Genomic DNA, 21,794 nt, shown 5'->3' with positions numbered 1-21,794 from the left:
AATTTAAATTTTTTGTCAAAAACCTCTCAAATGCTTTTTAACACAGATAGGGATTTTCACTACAGAAAAAACAAAAACTACCAGGGTAAATATTCTTAGCTCCATGAAAAAGTATTCTTTTTTATTGAGTCATACCACCAACTATGCAATACTCGGAACTTGTAAAATCAAGTTAAAACTGAGGGTTATATTCCAATTTAAACACAGTATAAAAACTTCAGTGAGGGTTTGAGCCGTCACAAGCATCATTTCAAAAACTAAAGAAATCACTTTAGACTTAAGGAAAAGAATTGCTGATGTTCACAAAGTGTCAAGAACTGGAGTGAGAACTAACATCAAGAAATTCAAAGAGAGCCACACAGCTCAGAACAAGCCTGGCAGAGATAGAAAGGGAAAGATTTCAAAGACTCTGGAAAGAAAACTAGTCAGAGATGTTTCTACAGACCCCAGAACAACTGCAGAGATGCGTGAATGACTTTCCCAAGTTGAGATTGTCCTCTCAAAGAAGACGATCACTAGAACCCTGCACAGGAATGGACTGTGAGGTTGTAGACCAAGAAAAACTTCTGCAGAAGAGACACCTTCAAGCCAGACTTTAGCATGCCAACCTCAGAACGATTATGCATACTGGAGGTACACCCTTTGGTGAGACGAGACTAAACTAGAGCACTTTGGCCACAGAGGTGCTGCTTATGTTTCAAGAAATGCGTGAGAGGCGTACAACCCAAAGAACGCCACCCCCACATTGAAACACAGTGGTGGGGGTATTATGCTGTGGGGATGCTTCAGTCTGGAATTTCAGATCTCATCAAGGTGGAAGATACCTCATGCAGTCAACAGCAAAACTGGGTTTGGCAGTCACTTTTTCTTCCTGCACAACTCAGAACATGCGTTGCTCCTGGTGAAGAACTACCCCCAGAAAATCAAAGTGAATGTTACTGACTGGCCTGCACAAAGCCTGATTTGAATACCACAGAAAATCTGTGGGATTAGTTTAAGACCAAGATCTGGAAGACCATCTATTTTATTTCTGTGTGAAAAGTAAAAGAATCTAAGCATCCAAATTCAAACAAGGTTATTTAGAAAGGCTGGGTTAAAAATTCCTTGCTCTGTTTAACAGCACTTTGGAAACACTTTTTAAAAAATTTAATTTTAATAGAGGGGCTAATAAATCTGTCCTCATTTGCACACCGACCTCTTAATGTGTGTTGATTCTTCTCTTGGCTGGCTGTTCTGAAGGGTTTTTTCTTTGCTACAGAAGATCCTGCAATCAGCCACCACTGTCATCTTCCATTGGGCATCGAGGCCTTGTGATGTTGCCGTGCTAATCAGTGCATTCAATTCAATACAGCGTAATTTTATTTATATAATACATGCATTATATAATGCATGTATTGTATTGTATAATAACATTAACACACACCAAATACATTATATATACTGCATATCTTATGAAACACCAGGAAGGAAGAAAGTCTGCATATTGAACTTTTTCTAGGCATCTCTGAACCAGTAATACAGACAAATAATATTCATACCAGCCAAGCTTTTTCAAAAATACAGCTTGTGCTGACATGGCAAGATAAACTTTGAATCACTTGCCCATCAGCAAAAGGAAAGGCATCTGGAGAGGCTGAGGAAATACCATAAACATTATCACTCCTGGAAAGGTTTTTGCTCATCTCTGCTCTTTTATGGTGTAGAATTAAAGCTTTACTGTAGACATAAAGAGTTCCTCCTGCTCACCTGTCCTTACTCAGAGCGCTCTGTTTGGAAGGGCTGCCTGCTCGTCCTCTGACTCCTGAGGGAAAGGCCTCCAGTACTACCACTTGTGGCTTCTCAAGGAAGCACCAGCCATTGTGGACTCCAACATGAAGCCTCCTTTCCTGAATGACAACTGTCCTTATTGCACCATCTGATCCTGGTTGTAGCTAAGAATCGGTGAAGAAAAAAAGTAAACATATATTACACTTATAATCAATAAATATTAGTATTTTATTTTTTACATTATATTTTATGTCTTTGTAACAGTGTTAGGGACTTTGTTTCTTAGTTGAAATTGATTTATAACATGCAAGTTTCCATCAGCAGCCTTGTTTACTTATCCTATTAACAAATAATTTGCTAGCTCTATTAGTATTGTAATTAAGTATTTTATCATTAACAAAAATATGTGAAAGACATCATTCAAATAATAGTGTGTACTATTCTTATTTTTTCAGTTATATAGTTTCCTTTTGTTTAACAAAGAAGTGCTGGCAGAAATGGCTTTGCCACCCTGTATCAGCTGCAGTTAATGCGCAGCTGACTGACAGCTGTTCAGTGACTGACTGTAAACTCTGTTACCCCGAAGTGCAACGCGACGCTGAACCTGCCTCTCCTCCCACTCTTTCCCATTTTTTCTTTCCAGTTCAATCTTTTCTCTCTCTCTCCATCACATCTGCTACTCCCACTCTCCCTTTTTTCCCTTCTCTTTTCGTTGTCATTTTCTCTTTCTGTCCCCCTCGCTGCTTAAAGCCTTCTCCATATCCACCCACACCTTCTCAATCAAATTAGCATATCAATTCAGCTTTGGGTTTTTTCTTTTAAAACAGCAACAGCAGAAACAGGAGCAGGAGTAACAGCCCAGCCCGCTTGGATAACTGTACGGCCCACATACATCACCGCTCGCTGCTGTTCTTCTCCTCGTGTTACATCTCTGCGCCTGCTGACTCCATCTCTGTCTCTGTCTTCATGTTTACTATCTACGCTCCTCTTGTTATCGTTGCTCATTCGCTCACTTACATTATCCAATATGTGCACAGCTCTATACCATATTTTTCTTTTGGTGATGGGGATGGAAGATTAAAGCTCTTTTGATAACCTCAAGTGACTCCTTTATTTCTCACTATCCTCTAACAAAAGAAACAAACAAAACACTATCCGCTTATTACAAGTGCTCTATTTTGTGATGAGAGAAAGCCTTGCTGTTACACATATACGGGCAACTAAAAAGCACATAAGATGCAGGTAAAAATGAATTAATGTGCCGAGTTTTCATGATGAATAATCAGCTTGTGGACCTAGCGTCTACAGTACGTTTTAATAAGATTTCTTTTGTATTATTTTAAGATTTGGTGCCTCACTAAGGCAACACTGCACGTATAGTCTGTTTTCAACCGACTTAGCTCTTGCATAACTGTCCTCCAGCTGGATCACTTAGGCTAAGGCTCTAATCAATTACTGTTTGCTGTTTTTGAGTGCCAAGACTAAGATGTACTCACACAGAGGAGTCAACATCACATGGAAGTCAATCTCGTGCACCATGCATGCACAGTGACAAGCAAAACAATTAATAATTACCAAACAAAATTATGGAAGACTAAATTGCTGTATACAGTGGTGCAAGTGAAAGAAAAAAAAACACAGTAAACTACATTTGCCTCATTTCTAACAAAGAAGTCCTGATTAAATAAACACTAGTTACCTTGTCCTGAAGTGTTTCTCTTTGTTTGTTTTTTGGAAAGCACAGTGCAGCAATGGCTAGAACTATCACCTCACGACAAGAGAGCTCTGGGTTTAAACCTGTTGGTTTAGAATTCACCATTCACATCTGTTCCAGTTCATCCTTCACCTCCTAGTATTGCCTGGTCTCACTCTTATGTTGCTGTCACCTGGAACTGCTACATCTATCATAATTTCTCTCTTATTCTTATTGTCAAGCTGTGTATGGTTGCTAAGCCAGCACTGCACCTGCTTATTACTTTCGAACCTGAAGTCCCACAAGAAGTTAGCTCAGCCATTTTCAAACACTTTTGAGTCTTGGGGACTTTTAAGCCATTTTTGGCACATATGTTCCTGTATGGTATTTCAGCCACATGCATGTGCATCCTAAACCCTAATATTAGGTGAGCGGCTCCGACTTCTCTTGAAAACCTGAAACGTGGATCCTATCTATGGTAGACTCTTGCATCTATGGATCTGGGACAAGAAGCTTTGTTGTAGTCAGTCCAGCCAATCTGTATCTTGTTCTTTGACCTTTTGATGTTGTTTAAAATGCTGTTTTGACCCATGCTTGTTTGTAGATTTGTGTGTCTACTCAGCACAGACGCTATGTTGCTTGCAAGGAGCATCTGGGTTGCAAAGAAGTATGTTACAGATTGATCAATAGAAGTATTTTGTTACCTTATTCAGAAAGTTTGAGTGGATTGGGCCAGATTTTGATTTTATCCAGCTCTTCGTGTCTGAGACCAATGGTTGGATGTGTGCATCGTGATGTTGACTGATTCTTGTTCTGGGAAGCTGCTGTAGGCTGAAATCCACCAGCCACTTGGCATTGGTATTGCGCAAGGGTCTTTCTCCCATATGGGTAAACTGCACAGTCATAGTCAAAATTTCAACCATTCATTTTGACTTCTACTGTATTTATTGTATATAGTATAGCTAAAGTTACTGTGTGGTTATATCGTCTTGGGAACAGAAGTATCCTTCTGTCTCAGTACAGCTTACCATTACAATTTTCTACTATAAACACCGAATTGTCTTTACATTACCCTATCTAACAAAATCATGCATTTGGCTTTCCTGGCAGTTGTCAGCACAAGTGTGACAGGATATCTGTAAATAATTGCTTTCTGTGACATCCAGATTATAATTATGATTGTCTTTTCCTACACAGTCTGTCTGCTCTCGCCTCTTTTCTTCACGGAAACCAGTGGCGGGGAAGATGACAGCGAAATGGCTTTGTCTTTTGTTGGACAGGTCTACCATGAAGTGTTTCAGAGAGAAAATAAAAGACAGACAGAGAGAAAGTTGTTTATAAGAGAACATCAGTTAAAGTGCTGCTTTCTGTTCTCCCTATCCATCTCCTCACACCCCTCCTCCAAGTTTCTCTTTCATTTCATTGTTCTTTTTCCTCACACCATCAGTTTCTCTCTCTCTCTCTCTCTCTCTCTCCCTACCTATCTTGCTCGCTATCCTCTTTCTTCTCCCTCTTGCCTCCGTCTGCTGCCGTCACAGATTTCTTCCTCCCTCGTCTGAAATATGAATATTTTAAAGCTAAGAAGCTTAAAGGGAACAATGAAATGGCCCCCAAGTTAAATTATACTCCATTTCCAGAGTCACAGAAGAGGGACTTTTCTGAGTGATGAGCACACCGGTGCTATGTGGGTGTTTCTTTCTCTTTTTCACACACATATATAAGCTTGTTGTCTCCTACTTTAGTGTCATATTTGATATTCCCCCTCCCCAGAGCTTGCTTTTACATTGCTGAACCAGACAAGTGCACTGTAACCAATCAGCACGGTCCCTTCAGCTGTCATAATGTACACTCGACATCTGTGTTTAAAAAAAGTGGAATTCATTTCTGATAACATGCCTAAATGCTGTTTTGTGTTTGTTGCATAAAGAGAAAGGGGGGAGGCAGAACAAGACTAATTTGCATGCTTTTGGATGCAGTTTGTTTTAGAGCTTTGTTAACAGCACAAACAAAAGCAGTGTGTTGTAAGGGAATGGTTGTAGTTGTATTTTTGTTGTCTTCTAATTAGACAAGTCGCCCTAATGTGGGAGTTGTAAGTGGAAACTAAGCATTCTGCTTATCCATCCATTTTGCATTGGAAAAACACAAAGGGTTGAAAATGCACTAGTGCCAGTGCACCACTATTATCTGTGATGGTTGGTCTCATGGCTGTTAGTCAGAAGTCCATCAAGAGTAAGCCAAAAGTGACTTGATACCAATAAAGCCTTTAGGGCTCAACAGAAATATTTTTTAAACTGCAAAACTCGCATTTCTAATGTGTCTGCAGTCTTGAGGAAAAATAATCATATTGCCTTGAAATCTGGGTTGGGGATAAAGCCCTCAGCAGAAAGTCAAAGATAACTCTGGTGGAAAACACATCTTATCTTGGAAAGAAAACCAAGTCAGAAAACAAAGACCATATATTTCTATGCACTGTAGTGAACAATAATGGCTGACAAGGGTTTGTAGTCCGCATGAGTGTGTACTTGACACATTTTTGCCTTTCTTATTTTCCAGAGTGTTTTTTTTTTATCATTATTTCCCTCTCTCATCTGTATCTGAATCCAAAATAAAATGGAAAAAAAAGCCTCTGAAGTGAAGAAGTGGAAGATTATGAGTATTAACACCTGAAAACAGCATTAACATTGTCACATATTAACAACAAAGATTTTCTTAGATTCAATTTAACGGCCCAACTCCAGGGTGAGGCAAAGGAGAGACAGGGGTGAGGATGAAATATTAGTAAGCAAAACTGATTTAGTTGGAGACATTGTAATTTGAATAAAATGGAGGTGCTGAAAAAGAAAGTCCTTTAGAACAAATTTAGAAATAATAGCAGTCAAAAAAGAAATGGAAAGCAGGAAGCAGCTGCTTTATTGTTCAATTTTAAGGGAAATGAGCGTAGATTTTCAGAGAAGCCTAAATTAGTTTCTGAAGGTTATTTCTTTGTGCTTAAAAGGCAGGAGCAAGCTCTCCTCGGTGGCTAACACTAAGACATATGAAACCCAATATAGAAAATGGGTCTGATCCCAGTAATAATGGGATAGAAACTTTGTTAAAGGTCGTGACAGTTGTCCTGAACCCTCTTGACTGCTGCCAGTATAGCAATACTGGGTAACATCCAAGTCAAAAGACAAAAAAAACCCTTTGAACAAAGACAGAGGTTATAGTATTTGAGGGCTGGGGTCCTGCATAGCTTCTTTTTCCAATGGCTTCTATAAAAAACGCAAGCTTTTGACTTTTATGGTCAAAAGTTATCACTCACCCATCTAAATTACTGAATTCAGGTGTTCCACTCATTTCCACAATCACAGGTGTATCAAATCAAGCACCTAGGCATGCTGATTGCTTCCAAAAACATTTGTGGAATTCCAGGGTGGTACCGCAATAGGATGCCACATGTGCATGAAGTCCGGTCAACAGTCAACTGTTAGTGGTGTTATAACAAAGTGGAAGTGATTGGGAATAACAGCAACTCAGCCATGAAATGGCTATGTAAAATCACAAAACTGAGTCACTGAATGCCGAGGTGCATAATGCGCAGATTTTGCCAACTTTCTGCAGAGTCAGTCACTACAGATCTTCAAATTTCATGTGGCTCCACATTAGCTCAAGAACAGCACACAGAAAGTTTTGTGGAATGGGTTTTCATGGCCAAGCAGCTGCATGTAAGTGCAATCCAAGCTGCATCCAAGCCTTTTGTGCCACCAGTAGTGTAAAAGCACGCCGTCACTGGATTCTAGAGTAGTTGAGATGTGTTTTCTGGAGTGACGAGTCACGCTTCTCCGCCTTGCTGATGGATGAGTCTGGGTTTGGCAGTTGCCAAGGAAAGGGTACTTGTCTGAATGTACAGGGTGGGCCATTTATATGGATACACCGTAATAACATGGGAATGGTTGGTAATATTAAAGTCCTGTTTGTGGGACATTAGTATATGTGAGGAGGCAAACTCCTCAAGATGGGTGGTGACCATGGTGGCCATTTAGAAGTCGGCCATCTTGGATACAACTTTTGTTTTTTCAATAGGAAGAGGGCCATGTGACACATCAGAATTATTGGTGATGCCACAAGAAAAACAATGGTGTGAAATGGTCTTTTTCCTGGCACTTTCCTGGGCTGAACTTTAATAATAAAACCATTAAATATAATCATCGTCTCACTTAGAGGCAAATGCCTTCATTTTCATGTGACTGAAATGGTGCTGAAACCAAGCAGACCAGTGTTTTTCTTGTGACATTACCAATAAGTTTGATATGTCACATGGCCCTCTTCCTATTGAAAAAACAAAAGTTGTATCCAAGATGGCCGACTTCTAAATGGCCACCATGGTCACCACCCATCTTGAGGAGTTTGCCCCCTCACATACACTAATGTGCCACAAACTGGACTTCAATATCACCAACCATTCCCATTTTATTACAGTGTATCCATATAAATGGCCCACCCTGTATTGTGCCAATTGCAAAGTTTGGTGGAGTGGGGATTATGACGTGAGGTTGTTTTTTAAAAGTCGGGCTCGGCCCTTAAGTTCCAGTGTAAGAAATGCTGAATGTTTCAGCATACCAAGACATAATGGATAATTTTATCCTTCCAACTTTGTGGTAACAGTTTGGGGATGGCCCCTTTCTTTTATAACATGACTGTACAAAAGTGCAGAAAGCAAGGTCCATAAAGACAGAGAGCGAGTGTGGTGTGGAAGAAGTTGACTGGCCTGCACAGAGTCCTGACCTCAACCTGATGTAACACCTTTATGATGAATTAGCGCAGAGACTGCGACTTTTGCGTTCAACATCAGTGTCTGACCTCACAAATGTGCTTCTGAAAGAATGGTCAAAAAATCCCATTAACCACCCTTAACCTTGTGGAAAGCCTTCCTAGAATAACTGAAGCCATCATAGCCCAACATCATGTCAAACTTCATGGATTAACAATGGGATGTCACTCAAGTTTGTGTGAAATACGTGTGAAAGCATATAGCAAAGCAAAGTGATTACTTTCAGCAACATAGTGCATTAAACTTTAAACTGACTGAAAACCACATCAATACAAGTCAGTTATGCAAACTATATTAAGATGAAGCCTAATAGACATTCCTGACATGAGTCGGAAAATCTACTACCAAACAAACCTAAAGGTAAAAGTATTCAAGTTCACATTACTTATTATCCAACCGTGTTATATCACTCAAAACCGGCTGTCATTACAGAGGTGCACAGTAATAATCATTTGAAGCTAACAGCACACATTCTGTGACAGTCTTTGGAAGCCATCATTAGTTATGACAGTGAAAGTGTCAGAAAGAGCTATGTAAAGAGCGAAAATGAAACCTGGAGAGAAGCAGATGGCACTTTCTCAGCTCCACACACCTGGCCAGTAACTGTAGGATGTGGGTGTGAATGTTCAGTGTAGAAAGTTACACAAATTATGATGCCAGTAATGAGTGGAGGAAGTTTCAGACACATCCATTTGACAAGCAACTCTGGTATAGTTTACTAACACTTTAAGGCTGGGGGCAATAACATTCCCTATTGGAGCTACCTGCTGTAGTGACCTCTTGTGAATAAGAGTGCAGCTGAAAGTTACTTCTTCTATGCTGTATTTACATATTTTGATCAGGTTTCTCACTCGTACATTGATATTTATGCAAATGCTCAAAAATCCAAACAACAGTACATATGAGCAGCCTAGTGTGCAGTGTACTTTTAGCTTAAAAAAATAATGCCACAATGCCATTCACTCAGCTTGTTATCATCAGCAGCATTGCCAAAACCAACGTCTCCAACACCTCTATTTTCTATTAATATGAAGTTAATGTTAATTGTGCAACTAGTAATGAGTGAACAAGAATGTGGTTTCAGAAAGTCTTTTTCCTGGCACTTTCCTGGGCTGAACTTTAATAATAAAACCATTAAATATAATCATCGTCTCACTTAGAGGCAAATGCCTTCATTTTCATGTGACTGAGGTGCCAAAGCAGAGGCCAGCTGAAATATATAACTGGGAAAATATTTTTAATGACTATCACTCAAACACTAATTACATCTTTTCTTACTTATCTTGACAATACAATTAATAATAGTCCTCCTCATTCCCAATCATCCACTTTATCTTACACTGACTATCTGAAGGAAATGCAGCTGCTTGTTTGTGTGTTAGTGAAAAAAACAAACAAATGGGAACTTAAAGTATGGGGAGGATTAATTACTCAGTTTACTCAACTGAAAGTGTAGCAAATAGGCAAAACCTAAACTGAATGATTATTTGGGGGGACCAGCCAACGCATTCTCATCCCAAAATGTGAAATACTGACTTTTAGCTCAGATGCTATCAGCATCACAATGATATGCACAAGGTTACTGCTAGGAGGCGGTGAACTAATCCACTTCGCACAACAAATTCAGAGAAATTATTTGGGTGTTGGAATGATTTCTGGTGGAATAGAGGTGTATACATACAAGAAGCCACTCAAACATGTGGCGTTCAGAAAGTCAATAACATTTGGTGACTTCAGAGAACTACAAGTGAAGTAACAGCTGGCGATGCGAAATTAAACTTTTCAAAATGTTGCGACCAATCAAAGTGACTACTAGTCTGACCGAAGGATACCATTCATTGACATGACCGAATGGTGAACACATTAGAGGGCTATATAGGCAACCAGAGCCTGGAAAGTCCACTACCGGCCAGCCATCAGCAATTGTTGCATGCGTACTCACTTCCTATGTGAACACCCCTTATGTTTGCCAGAAGCCAGTTTGGTTCTTATTCCATTTGGGGCTTTGTTTTAGTTACTTTATCTTGTTTTTAAGGTTTAGGCAAAGGGACAATATTGTAGTTTGGGTTAACAAATAGCTTTTCAATAAATGTACTCTGCACATTGAAAAATTATACTTTACATCTAACTCCTAACGCATTCATAGTTGACCCATCTCAGTACTGCAATGAAACGTTTGCATCATGCCTGTACAAAAGGATAACTCCCAGAACTTTGATAAAATGGAAGAATTTAAAAACCTGTCAAAAGTGCAGGAATGACCATCATTTGCCTTTCAGACTATAGTATTATAATTTTTTTAATAGTTTTATAATAATGACAATTGTATTTATAAAGCAGATTTCATTACACGAAACTCAATCAGCTTAACACAGAAAATGAAGAAACATTAAAAACTGTGTAGGTTTACAGTGCCTTAAGGTAGCAAAAACAGCAAAACACAACAAAAGAACAAAACTTATTAACTGTAGGCATTAATGTTTCTGTAATGGTTACTCTACGATTACATGCTTCAGAAAAGATGTGTGTTGTTTTGTTTTTTAACTGAGGACAGACGACCACAAATATAAGAAATGCGTGTTGGGTTCTGGCAAAAAGGAGACTTGGAATATTTTCAATCAAGTAAAGTATAATGCAATTAACTGATTTTTATTTGTATATAACAGCTCTGTCCAGAAACTAGGAGCACTTTTTATTGAAATGTAACTTGGTACCAATTTAGATAAAATATAAAAGGTAATTAATGGTCTATGTTTCATTATTACTACAACTTTAAATTTCCATTAAAGAAAAGTTTAAGAAAAATATATTACGTGACAAATACTGTAATTAGCAGGTTTCAGATTGGCCAAGAATATTGCGATTGTTTGTTATTTAATATTTTCCTCCATCTATGTATATATTCCTCATGAATACAGAAAAATGGTTCTTTACTGGTTTCAGGACAAAACAATTAAAAGCAAAACCACCTTTATAGCTTTTGCAGATTTTTTCCCCTGATGCTTCTGAGGTTTTTTTTTCTGCAAGGCACCATTAAAAGCTGTCAGCTATTAATCAGTAAGTTTTCATGTCAGTACTTTGTGAAATCAATGTGTAGGCTGTTGTAACAGGTAATAATAACTCTACAGATGGCAACTGTCATCTCAAGGGGCGTGTGTGAGTGTGTGAAAGAGAAATGGCAAGAGAGTGTGAGAGAAAAAAAGCAGTTGAAATTATGTCCCACAAGAGTTTTGTATAAGCCAATTACCAAGTCAGTTATACAACTCCAGCATATTTCTCTTACCTTTGAAAACCGGCAAACAAAGGGAAACACTTCTGAGCTTTTATGATCATACACTTCTCACATAGCCAGGGAGAAGATGCGAGCTGGTAATTTACCTTTTTTTTTCATGTTTTAACCTGTTTGATCTGTGCAATCAGGGCACACACCTACAATAGAAACCTTTGTTTTGTTTTTTGAAAGAGTCATGTAATATAGGCAGATCAAGCTTCACACACCTTTAAATCAAATGCATCCATGACCTGTGTTCATTTTCACCCATATCAAGACAGTGAGTGAGTGAGTGAGTGAGTGAGTGAGCGAGTGAGTGAGTGAGTGAGCGAGTGAGTATGTGCTCCTACCCACGCAGTGGATGTTAGCTCCCCCATATTGAGGGTGAGTCATTCGTGGCAAGAAACAGTAGCAGCATCATTAGCATGCTGCTCTCATCCTCCCACTCCCCTACTCCTTAACAAATTTTAACTGGCACAGAGCTTCCACCGATAAATCACTGTTGCCCGACCGCTGAAACACTTCCATAATTCACCAACCAAAAATATTGAGTCAAACACACACTCATACTGCTCCCTTTCCGTTCCCCTCCCCATTTCATTCCATTTGTCCCTAAGCGTAGCGTAACACTTTCAACCACAGCACATGGAGTTCTACACCATCATGATCACATTATGTTGTCTCACAGTTGGTCCGACTTGGAAGGAACCCCTTAATGCTGAGTCCAACTATGAGCACCAACAGCACAAAAATATGTGATATCATATCATAACTTTAAAGGATAAGGTTGTTTCTCACTGACAACACACACCAGGAAGAAAAAGTCCATTTCATGTTATTTTTTTAAACCCTAATCTCTCTGTAGTACTCAGATCCAAGCCTAATTATTTATATTGTAGACAACTGTTTTTTTGTTTTTTAATGAGTCACAATTCAGAATTTTCTTTGAAATTTGTTAGGGACAATTTTAACCTCAGTATTAACAGTACCAAAGGATCATCTGTGTAACTGTGTGTTCAATATATGTGCTTAAGTAGTGTCGCACCACAGAGCTTCATTTTACAAAATTAAAAACGAGGATTTGGCTGCTCATGCAACACAGAAGAATTAATACATTGTGAGTTTTGGCATTTTTAGTTGATTTGGTAACAAACACAAAAAGGAAATTTGTTTTGGTTATGAAATGTCTGTGTGTTATTTGTCTGTGATTTACAGCTCATATAAGGCCCTTTTAACACCACTTAGATCCCAGTCACACAGGCCTAAAAAGACTGGTGGGTCACATGGCAACTGCTCGGTAAAAACGAATATTCCCTAAACATTTGAGTAATTGCTGAGACTGCTGCCCATTACTCTCATTAATTCCTAAGCCCCAGTCACACAGCCTTAGAGACCAGTCAGTGACTCCATGGTAACCATCCATCACTAGGGAAAAATGTGTATTCCGCAATCAGGTTGCGAGTTGTTGCAGACGGTTGCTGGCTCTTGCTAGATAAAAAAAAAACAAAAAAACAAAGACTCAGGTAGAGGTATGTGGTGCTGCAACGAAAACCCTCATATGTCTTGATGCATTCTCAATCATCCAGGCAAGTAAATCTCCAAAGGTTGATTCTGTTCATCTGGACGTAGCGTTTTCAGTGGGAGAAACGTTTTGTCACTCATCCAAGTGACTTCTTCAGTGTCAGCTGACTGCAGGTTTCTTATATCCTATAAAACAGTACATTTGCATAATGACTGAAATTGGCACACTGAAGGAACAATGGACCTCCCAGCCCATTGTTCATTCAGTGCCGATTGTGTCCCTTTGAGCAATATGGCTCATTTGAAACAGTAAAACTTAGTATTGTTGACAGCCCAAAATGTGATGTCCCCATATGTGGACAGCAGGTCTTTGGAGGTTAAAGTAAAAGTTGTGCCTTTTGGAAAATGTTGCTTTAATGGGTAAGACAAGTTGCACTTTGACATTTATACATACATATATATACACATTCCTGGTTTGTGTCGGACTTTGTCTGGTTTCAGTACAGCTCAGGAGATAGTCAGTGAGCGTTTGCAGACAAGTTGGCATCTTCTATACACACAATACAGACAACCATATCTGTAGTAAGGATGTGTTTGTTCTCTTTGCTACCAGTCACATCCAGCAACCACTCACCAGCCAGTCAGAGAATATAAATTTTTGCCTAGCCACCAGGGGGTCACCAGCCAGTCTGTAGGCCTGTGTAACTGAGGCTTAAGGTGATGAGCAATAATGAGACACAAGGGCTAAATGATATTTAGGCAGCTGTATCAAAATGGATCTGAACCATCAGGTTACTTCTATACTTCCTAAAATGTAAGGCGATTTCTAGAATTAAAAAATTATAAGGTTGCTAAAAAACAAAACAAAACAAAAAAACGTAATTTTACATAATCGCCGTTTTAATAAAAATAAAAAATGTTTCTTCAGCATTACAGTCAGGAAACAGCCAGCATGAGGTGAGTGAAATGATAATCCCTATTGAAATGATAATCAGCAGTAGCAACTCTTCCTGCAACAACAGCTCTGCAGCGACAGTGCATAAAGCAGGCTTAGTGGAATATCATCGATAAATGACATTTGATTCTCGTGTTCCAATTTCTGAATAGTTTATCTTACAGTGTCACAGTCAGCGGTTTTGACACATATCTGACTCACACTGGTCAACTATCCTTAAGTGACATCTGTGCTCACTAAAATGGATTTTCTGGAATTTACATAGTCCCATTTACAGTCCTCACTGGAGGCTTGGCAGCATGTAATCAATAAATGACCACAGAATGTAACACTTTAATTTCTCTATCTGGACTCAGTTTATTTTACATTTCCATACTGGCTATTCAAATTCTATAAAACTAATACTTAAAAAATTTAAATGCAATACATTGTTTTGTAAAAAATACATATATATTTATAATGATTTTCCTTGCATGTTTAGAGACCTTTTAAATGCAGGTGAAAGAGTGAAATCAGTGTTTTTGCAGAATTTTTGTTTTTCAGGAGAGCTTTATTGTATTGTATGGTATTGCATGTCATCTGAAACAGTGTTCAAAGACACTCAGAGGGATTTTAAAATAATTCATGACAGAGAGAAAAGAATCAGTTGAAAATCAATTAAATAATAATTTCTTGATGATGTTTAAAGTTTATCTGTTTCCTGATTCAACAGCTGGGCATTTCTTGTCTTGTCTGACTTACAGTGTCTATAATCAGTTGCAGTCTATCTCCTCTAATGATTGGATCGTCAATCACTACGAAGACCTGGATCCCATGAATATTTTATGCTCGCCAACTGCATTAAACCCTGTTCTTTTGCGCTGCATCAGTTACATGGGTAAGTGGCCTGCAGTCAAACTGGGTTTCCTTGGAGAACAATGTGCAAGAACGCTGCTTTTGTTCAGAAATGTTCAAACAAAAAATGCTTCTTTTTTTCTTCTTTTAAATACTACCGCGTCCACAGGGGCAGTCCTACTTTGAGTGAATTTTCTTCTTTTAGGACAAATGAAAACTTCCCCGAGCTTTGTTGCCACAGTCTTTCTCCGTTCATTAAATCAGCCTAAGGCGTTTTGTTCTGCTTGCGGCGCGGCATTGGTCCTTCCCTGCTCTTCTCCTCCTCTTCATCATCTTCTGTTCTATCTGCTCTTTTGATCACAAGCTAAAATGTTACATACATTCTGACAGGATCTCAGGCCCTTTCAACAAGCGCAATAGGTTTTATTGAAGATATAGGTGAGCGGGTGCTACAGGTCACTGGAGGTGTAAGCCTTTGGCTTTGGGGAATGTAGACAAATTCAAGCATCTCTGAAGAGTAGTGTTAATTTTTTCTCTCTCCCTTTTTCTTTTTAAACAGGGGGTCAGAGTGTGTTTGAAGAGGTCCAAGACTGCAATTTAAATTAATCTTGTGCTCATTAAACTGTTATATAAAAGTAAAGTAGCTACACTAGTCCACATAAAAAAGCACATCAACTAGGGCACAGGCTGTATAATATATGGGAAAGTGGACTGTAGAAAGAAGCAACACTGGGATAGTTTATTGAGCTAAAAATAGAAATACTTATGGGGAGATTAAGTGAAGACGATATGTTAGACAAGCAGCCAGTATAAGGATTTTGTCTCATGCTGTACTGTACATTCATCTGCTTCCCCATTCCTTTTCATTTTTGCTATTCCATTCCTGCCTCAGTATCATTTAAGCACGCTAGCATGGAGTCACACACATTCACTCTCTCACACACACACACACACAGACACAACGGTAAAACCGAGTTGGCGTGTGAGGTGTCAGCATCACTTCAGAGACAGCTTGATGACAATCCAGCTGGAGTCACACTTTAAAGGTCACACACAGATCACACACACACACCCTTTCTCTTTGTCTGTCTGTCTTTCTCTCTCTCTCTCTCTGTCACACACACACACATGCGGACACGTTTTAATTAAAAGCTGCAATCAAGCTGACTTCTGCATGTATTAACACCTCTTGCAGACGTGAGAATGTCGTCATATTGCTGAAGTTATAAAAGTCTGGAACATTTAACTCATCTACGCAACATAGGCTGGTTATGAGGACCTGCAAAGAACATCTCACCAAGGAGGGAAAAAAAGTGTGAACGCCAATATGAGAAAATTAGTCATGCTAGCATGACACTTTGCTCACAGAGAAAAAGTTGTAGTCTACTTTCCCATATTTACACTTAGGTACGGAAATAAAATATACAGAAATAATTTCAAACTGTATGCATGCAACAAAAACTGGATTGAAATACAAGAAATATCCTTGGAAACGAGAAAGGGGACAAAACATAAAAAGGACAGAGCTGCCTGTAAATGCTTAATGATTGAAGTGCCAAAGGGAATAGGCCTGTTTGGAAAAGAAAAAAAAACTGGGTTAGTCTTTTTTTTTTCAGTTTTTACTGAAATATGTTTCATTAATGCAAAAGTAGTGGAGACAAAATCCTAACTGACTGTTTGATTGTACAGATCAATCAATAATGTTCTAAAGGGAGGTTTAGGGCTGCATGACCTGCATATACAAGCGTATGTAAAACCTTGTGAAATTACAGGTCCTTAGCTCCACTAGCATTCTCTTCAATCTTCCATCATCACAAGCTGACTGTTGTGCTGGCAGTAGGTTTTGTACCTTGATACCTTTGGTCGAGTTTACAACAAGACTACTGAGATAAGAACCACCATCCAACTATAAGTCAGCCAAAAAAATAAATGAATAAATAAAATATTTATTCTTCTGTGGATCTTTTGCATTATTGAGATTCTACACAGTTCTATCCAAAAGGAATACAACTTCTATGTAAAAAATTAGACCAATATTTATACTCGCTGTCAACTCTGTGCTGGTATATAACAACTATAAACCACCTTTTTATGGTATGAAAAATAAGCATCTAGTTTTCACTCAAAATGAGAAAAACACTTGCCATATTTTTTGTCATTACTGAATTACAGTGTCCTGCTATGAATGCACCAGACCAGAACCTAAAGGAGCATTATCATTAACAATGCGTAACATAGCAACGATTTGTCACAATCGTCGGTATTTTACACGATGGGATGAGAACGTGTTGTGAAATTTAAATGCTTCACTGTTCTTCCTATGCTGCTGTTAAGTGGCCATGTCTGTATGTCTGAACCTTTTTCCACCGGTTGTTTATAAAAAAAAATTTGTTTGTGTTGGCTTGTTCTTGTCACAGTACACGCATGCGTAAAAACCACAATGAGTTTGGACCTTTGTTTTCACGCTGTTATACAGATGTTGGTCCCCAGTGTCAGAACAGAAATTGTGCAAAATGTCTTTTAAATTATGCTGTCCCATTGTTTCTGGAGTAATCTACACGGGGACCTGAACTTGTCGTAACACATTACTGTGGGATGATTTACAAAAAGTTTATATTGTTCCCTTTTTCAGTGAGATTGCTCTTGAATTTTTACTTTATGACATATTACTGCATATGATGTGGATGCTGTGTTTATTTATTTGTGCTGTGTGAGAGTTGCATTTGTGCGATTTCTTTTGCTAATAATCTGCTGTCCTCTTGGCCAGGTAATTTATGAAAACAGATTTTTTTGATCTTAGTTAGGCTATTACATGGAATGAATAAGCTACTGATTATTTAACATTAACATTATAATGCAACTGTGGATTAAAAGTACAACGTCCCTGCACTGGAAAAAGTCAGCAAATGTTTTGGGCCATTTCTAATCAGATTTGATTGATAAGTACTGTTATTTTCATTTGTTTTTTTTATTTTGGTTTAAAATTCAGTTTAATTTATTTCAGTTTTCAGATTAGTTTTGTTTTGATTTTAGTTTTAATTTTGGCTATTGATGGCATTTGTCAGCTTTTAAGATTTAGAAAGTCAATAACAGTACAAGAAATACAATAGACCAAACACTTGTCCTGTTTGTGTTCACAGATTTTACCAACACTGAGTTTTTCAGTTCTGCTGACTACCTAACATTGTTCTATACATGCAGTTTTACACACAACCGAATTCTTAAAAAAGAAGATAAACACCCATAGTGTTTTCAAGATGGCTACGATTGACAAGATCTGCCTTCTTGAAGAATTTTGGTTATTCCATCACAGACACACTTACAACACCTCCTACTATTTGCTCCCCTTAATCAAATCTACTCTCCTTTAGTCCCCTGTGTTTGAGTTTGGGGATTAAACCCAGCAGTATCAAAGAGCAGGCAGAGAGGGATATGGAGTGACAGTGTTGTCATATCAATTCCCATCCTTACTGGAGACACATCTCACTTAGGCTGAAGTGAACAGATAGGGCCTGTGCGAAGCCATTGTACATATAATTGCTAGTCCAAAGCTGCACCTGTCAAATACGGTTAACCATCTGGGTTTCCACAGACAAGAAAAAAAGAAAAGAGGATAGATAAGCTCCATTTAGTTTGGGAGGTGATGTGGCTTAAATTGCAGTGGCAGCTGTAAAAGGGCTCTGGCTCGCACACTAAAGAAACGGAAAGTGAGATAGAGGAAAGTAGGCCGGAGAAAATAATCTTGGCAGAGGTATGTCAAGGCCATCCTGGTCATCTTTAATTTGAGGAGATTGGTGAATGGCCACCTCACAAGAATGAAATCAGGACTGTACGTATGCATCGTACATGTATCTTCATAAAAGGGAACCGTAAGGCAATTTGCTTTTCCCAAGTAAGCACCACATATACTGTACATTTAAGGGAAATAGGATGTCAGAAGAGGAAAAGACATGCTTTATGAGTATATAGTTCAAAATGACACTTTGCCAGTATATTTTTTATCAATGGAATATCGTTTTTGACTGCAGTAGCAATTTAAATGCTTCCAACTGCAGAGCTCCGCATGAGAATATGGACTTTAAAGAAGATGAGACACAGATCTGTGTATTTTATGAAAAACAGTCATCTAACCTTCCCTGATGTGTCATCTGCAAAAACTATCAAGACTGTGTGTGTGTTATGAAAGCTTGGCCTTACTGTGTTCTGGCAGTCAGCATTGATCAGCTGCAGCAGCTGGCTCTCGAACTTCTCCAGGGACGGCTGAAGGGAGATGGTAAGTCTGTTCAGGGTGAAGGGCAGCGTTTTGAGCGTCTGAGGCTTCAGCAGAACATCTCCTGATGACAGCGTGAACATAACATCAACTGACACACACGCCTCAATATTTACACGATTTTCCTCAGTCATATTTAGAGTGCTTTCCTAGACTAAATTGATTTCTTCCCTGCTCTGTTAAATGTGTTTTCCGCTCAGAAAATGTCTGTTCCATTTGGACTACTGTGGAGGAGAAAACACCATCTAGTGTAATACATGCAAGCTACAAGTTCTGAAATACATTTCAGTACAGTTTGTTCATGACCCATTTGTAAAATTAATTTTCCATCATCCCCAGAAAATGGCATCGGAGAAGTTCGAGAAACATGAAAGACTGATTTCAAATGAAAATGCACAGCTTAAAAAAGCAGAATCACTGTGTGTATACTCCGTGTTTAATATATAAAAGTGAATGATATAGTTTTATGAAAGATTTATTAAAATTCTCTTCACATAAAGTAAGGACAAAACATTATGTGCAATCCTGGCAGATCAGCCAATCTCAGTGCCGCATCAGCTGATGACTCTGTTGACACCTTTCTAAAATCCAAATCAGGATATCTGCAAGCTGCTTTACGATCCACCTCCACCCTAGCTTCTGTATACATGCTTTATTGCACCTAATCCACATCTGTTGTTCTTGATACATTCTCTGTTCTGTGCCTGCTGATGTGTTATCCGCACCTTTAGGCTCTCATGTGTGCATGTGGAAACTGAAGAAGGTCCCATAACAGAACCAAGTAAACTACAACTACAAACTACAGATAGAAATATGGGCCTATATGTGCTAATTGTCTTTGTAGTCCAGTTTAATTTGCAGTAGTTTCTGAAGCATCACATAAGCTACCTTACAGCCATCAAGGAAAAAGAATTTCATAACATTTGGAAGGTTCAGTGTCTCCTGATGTCAGCTGAGAATTACAGCTGTCAAGATTGATGAGCTGAAAAAGACAGTCTGAAAATTCCAGCTTTCATCGAAATTGATTCCGACCAAAGCGTCTGACAGGAAAGAGCGACAATCAGCGAGTGAGTCAGTTGGTCAGTTGTGCAGCTGCAGCTCAGAATTTCGAGCCAGCTGTCCACTAATCAAAAGTTCTATCAGCTCCTTCAGTCCGCATGCCAATTTGTCCTTGAGCAAGATATTTAACCCCATAAAATTGCTGTACTGAATTATTTCTTCTTACATTTAAAAACAATATGTAACATTTAAAGGATCTACATTATACACTGCAGTTATGGTCAGAGGTTTACATACACTAATCCTGGGCATGAATGACATTTGTATTTGAGGCCTTGAATGATTTCTTTGAACTGTCTGTTTAAGGCACGATATGCTAAAGGAAACTTAACCAAATATTAGAGGAGTCTATATAAGTATTTGAGTCTGTATGTATAATTTTAACCCTGTGTGCATTATAGAAAATACAAAATATATTCAAACTCATGCAACCATTTTTTTTGTTTTTCATTAAATTCATTCATGCTGTACAATTATTATATCGTGGGAAAAAAAATTTTTAAGAGCACAAAATTATCATGATATTCATGTCCATGATGAGTATGAAAATGTCTGACCACAACTGCACAAACAGGACTTAAAACACATCATATAGAACAAACTGAGGACTTAAAAGTATGAAAGTGGTTAATATGTACTTATCAGCAAGTAATATAACACACTTCCAAGCAAGGGAATTTTTCAGTAGCTCAGCAGTCAGGAAAATAGTGACTGCCAGGACAGCAACAGAAAGGTTTCTGTCCTGGTTTGACATATTAAAAAGAGCTCAAAGACATGCTGCTATATCTCGCCCCCCTACATGGTCTAAGACAATTGAATCTAAGCTGGCTAACATCTTAACAGACAGATTTTGGCTGCTTGTGGAAGATGGATAGCCGTCATTTTCTGAGATATTGAGAATTTTCAAATCACATAGAAATATATGCGGCATCTAACACACTATCCCTGGTATACATCAACACAATGTTCCTTCAGCCCTGTATTGCATGTCTGTAACTGACTTGAAATAAGAGGTCATAATTAAGCTAGTTACAGATATACACACATACACACACACACACATACATATATATACATATATATAAAAAACACCCAGCACGCCCCTGCGGGCGGTTTATCCTTCAAGCTCGGATCCTCTACCAGAGGCCTGGGAGCTTGAGGGTCCTGCGCAGTATCTTAGCTGTTCCCAGGACTGCGCTCTTCTGGACAGAGATCTCCGATGTTGTTCCCGGGATCTGCTGGAGCCACTCGCCTATCTTGGGAGTCACCGCACCTAGTGCTCCGATTACCACGGGGACCACCGTTACCTTCACCCTCCACATCCTCTCGAGCTCTTCTCTGAGCCCTTGGTATATATATATATATATATATATATATATATATATATATATATATATATATATATACACATATATATATATATGTGTATATATATATATATATATATATATATATATATATATATATATATATATATATATATATATATATATATATATATATATATATATATATATATATATATATATATACACATACATATATATATATATATATACATACATATACACATACATATATACATACATATATATATATGTATGTATATATATA

General features: G+C 38.3%; 1 protein-coding gene across 3 annotated transcripts in view; it reads right to left on the bottom strand.

Annotated features, from left to right (window-relative positions):
* Window positions 1-21,794, bottom strand: part of nphp4 (nephronophthisis 4) — a 184,499-nt gene that overhangs the window by 118,684 nt on the left and 44,021 nt on the right. For all 3 annotated transcript variants that reach the window (XM_085343906.1, XM_085343907.1, XM_085343908.1), the window contains 2 exons: window positions 19,049-19,185; window positions 1,747-1,931 (listed from right to left, as the gene is read on the bottom strand). In XM_085343906.1, the coding sequence (XP_085200032.1) occupies window positions 1,747-1,931; window positions 19,049-19,185 (322 nt within the window). The remainder of the gene's footprint in view (window positions 1-1,746; window positions 1,932-19,048; window positions 19,186-21,794) is intronic.

Source organism: Diplotaxodon limnothrissa, linkage group LG20 (genome assembly GCF_057381915.1).
Source record: "Diplotaxodon limnothrissa isolate DT_005_m linkage group LG20, D_limnothrissa_male_GT1.1, whole genome shotgun sequence".
NCBI lineage: Eukaryota > Metazoa > Chordata > Actinopteri > Cichliformes > Cichlidae > Diplotaxodon > Diplotaxodon limnothrissa.
The sequence above is the reverse complement of the archived record's forward strand: the minus strand, read 5'-3'. Positions and strand labels throughout refer to the sequence as shown.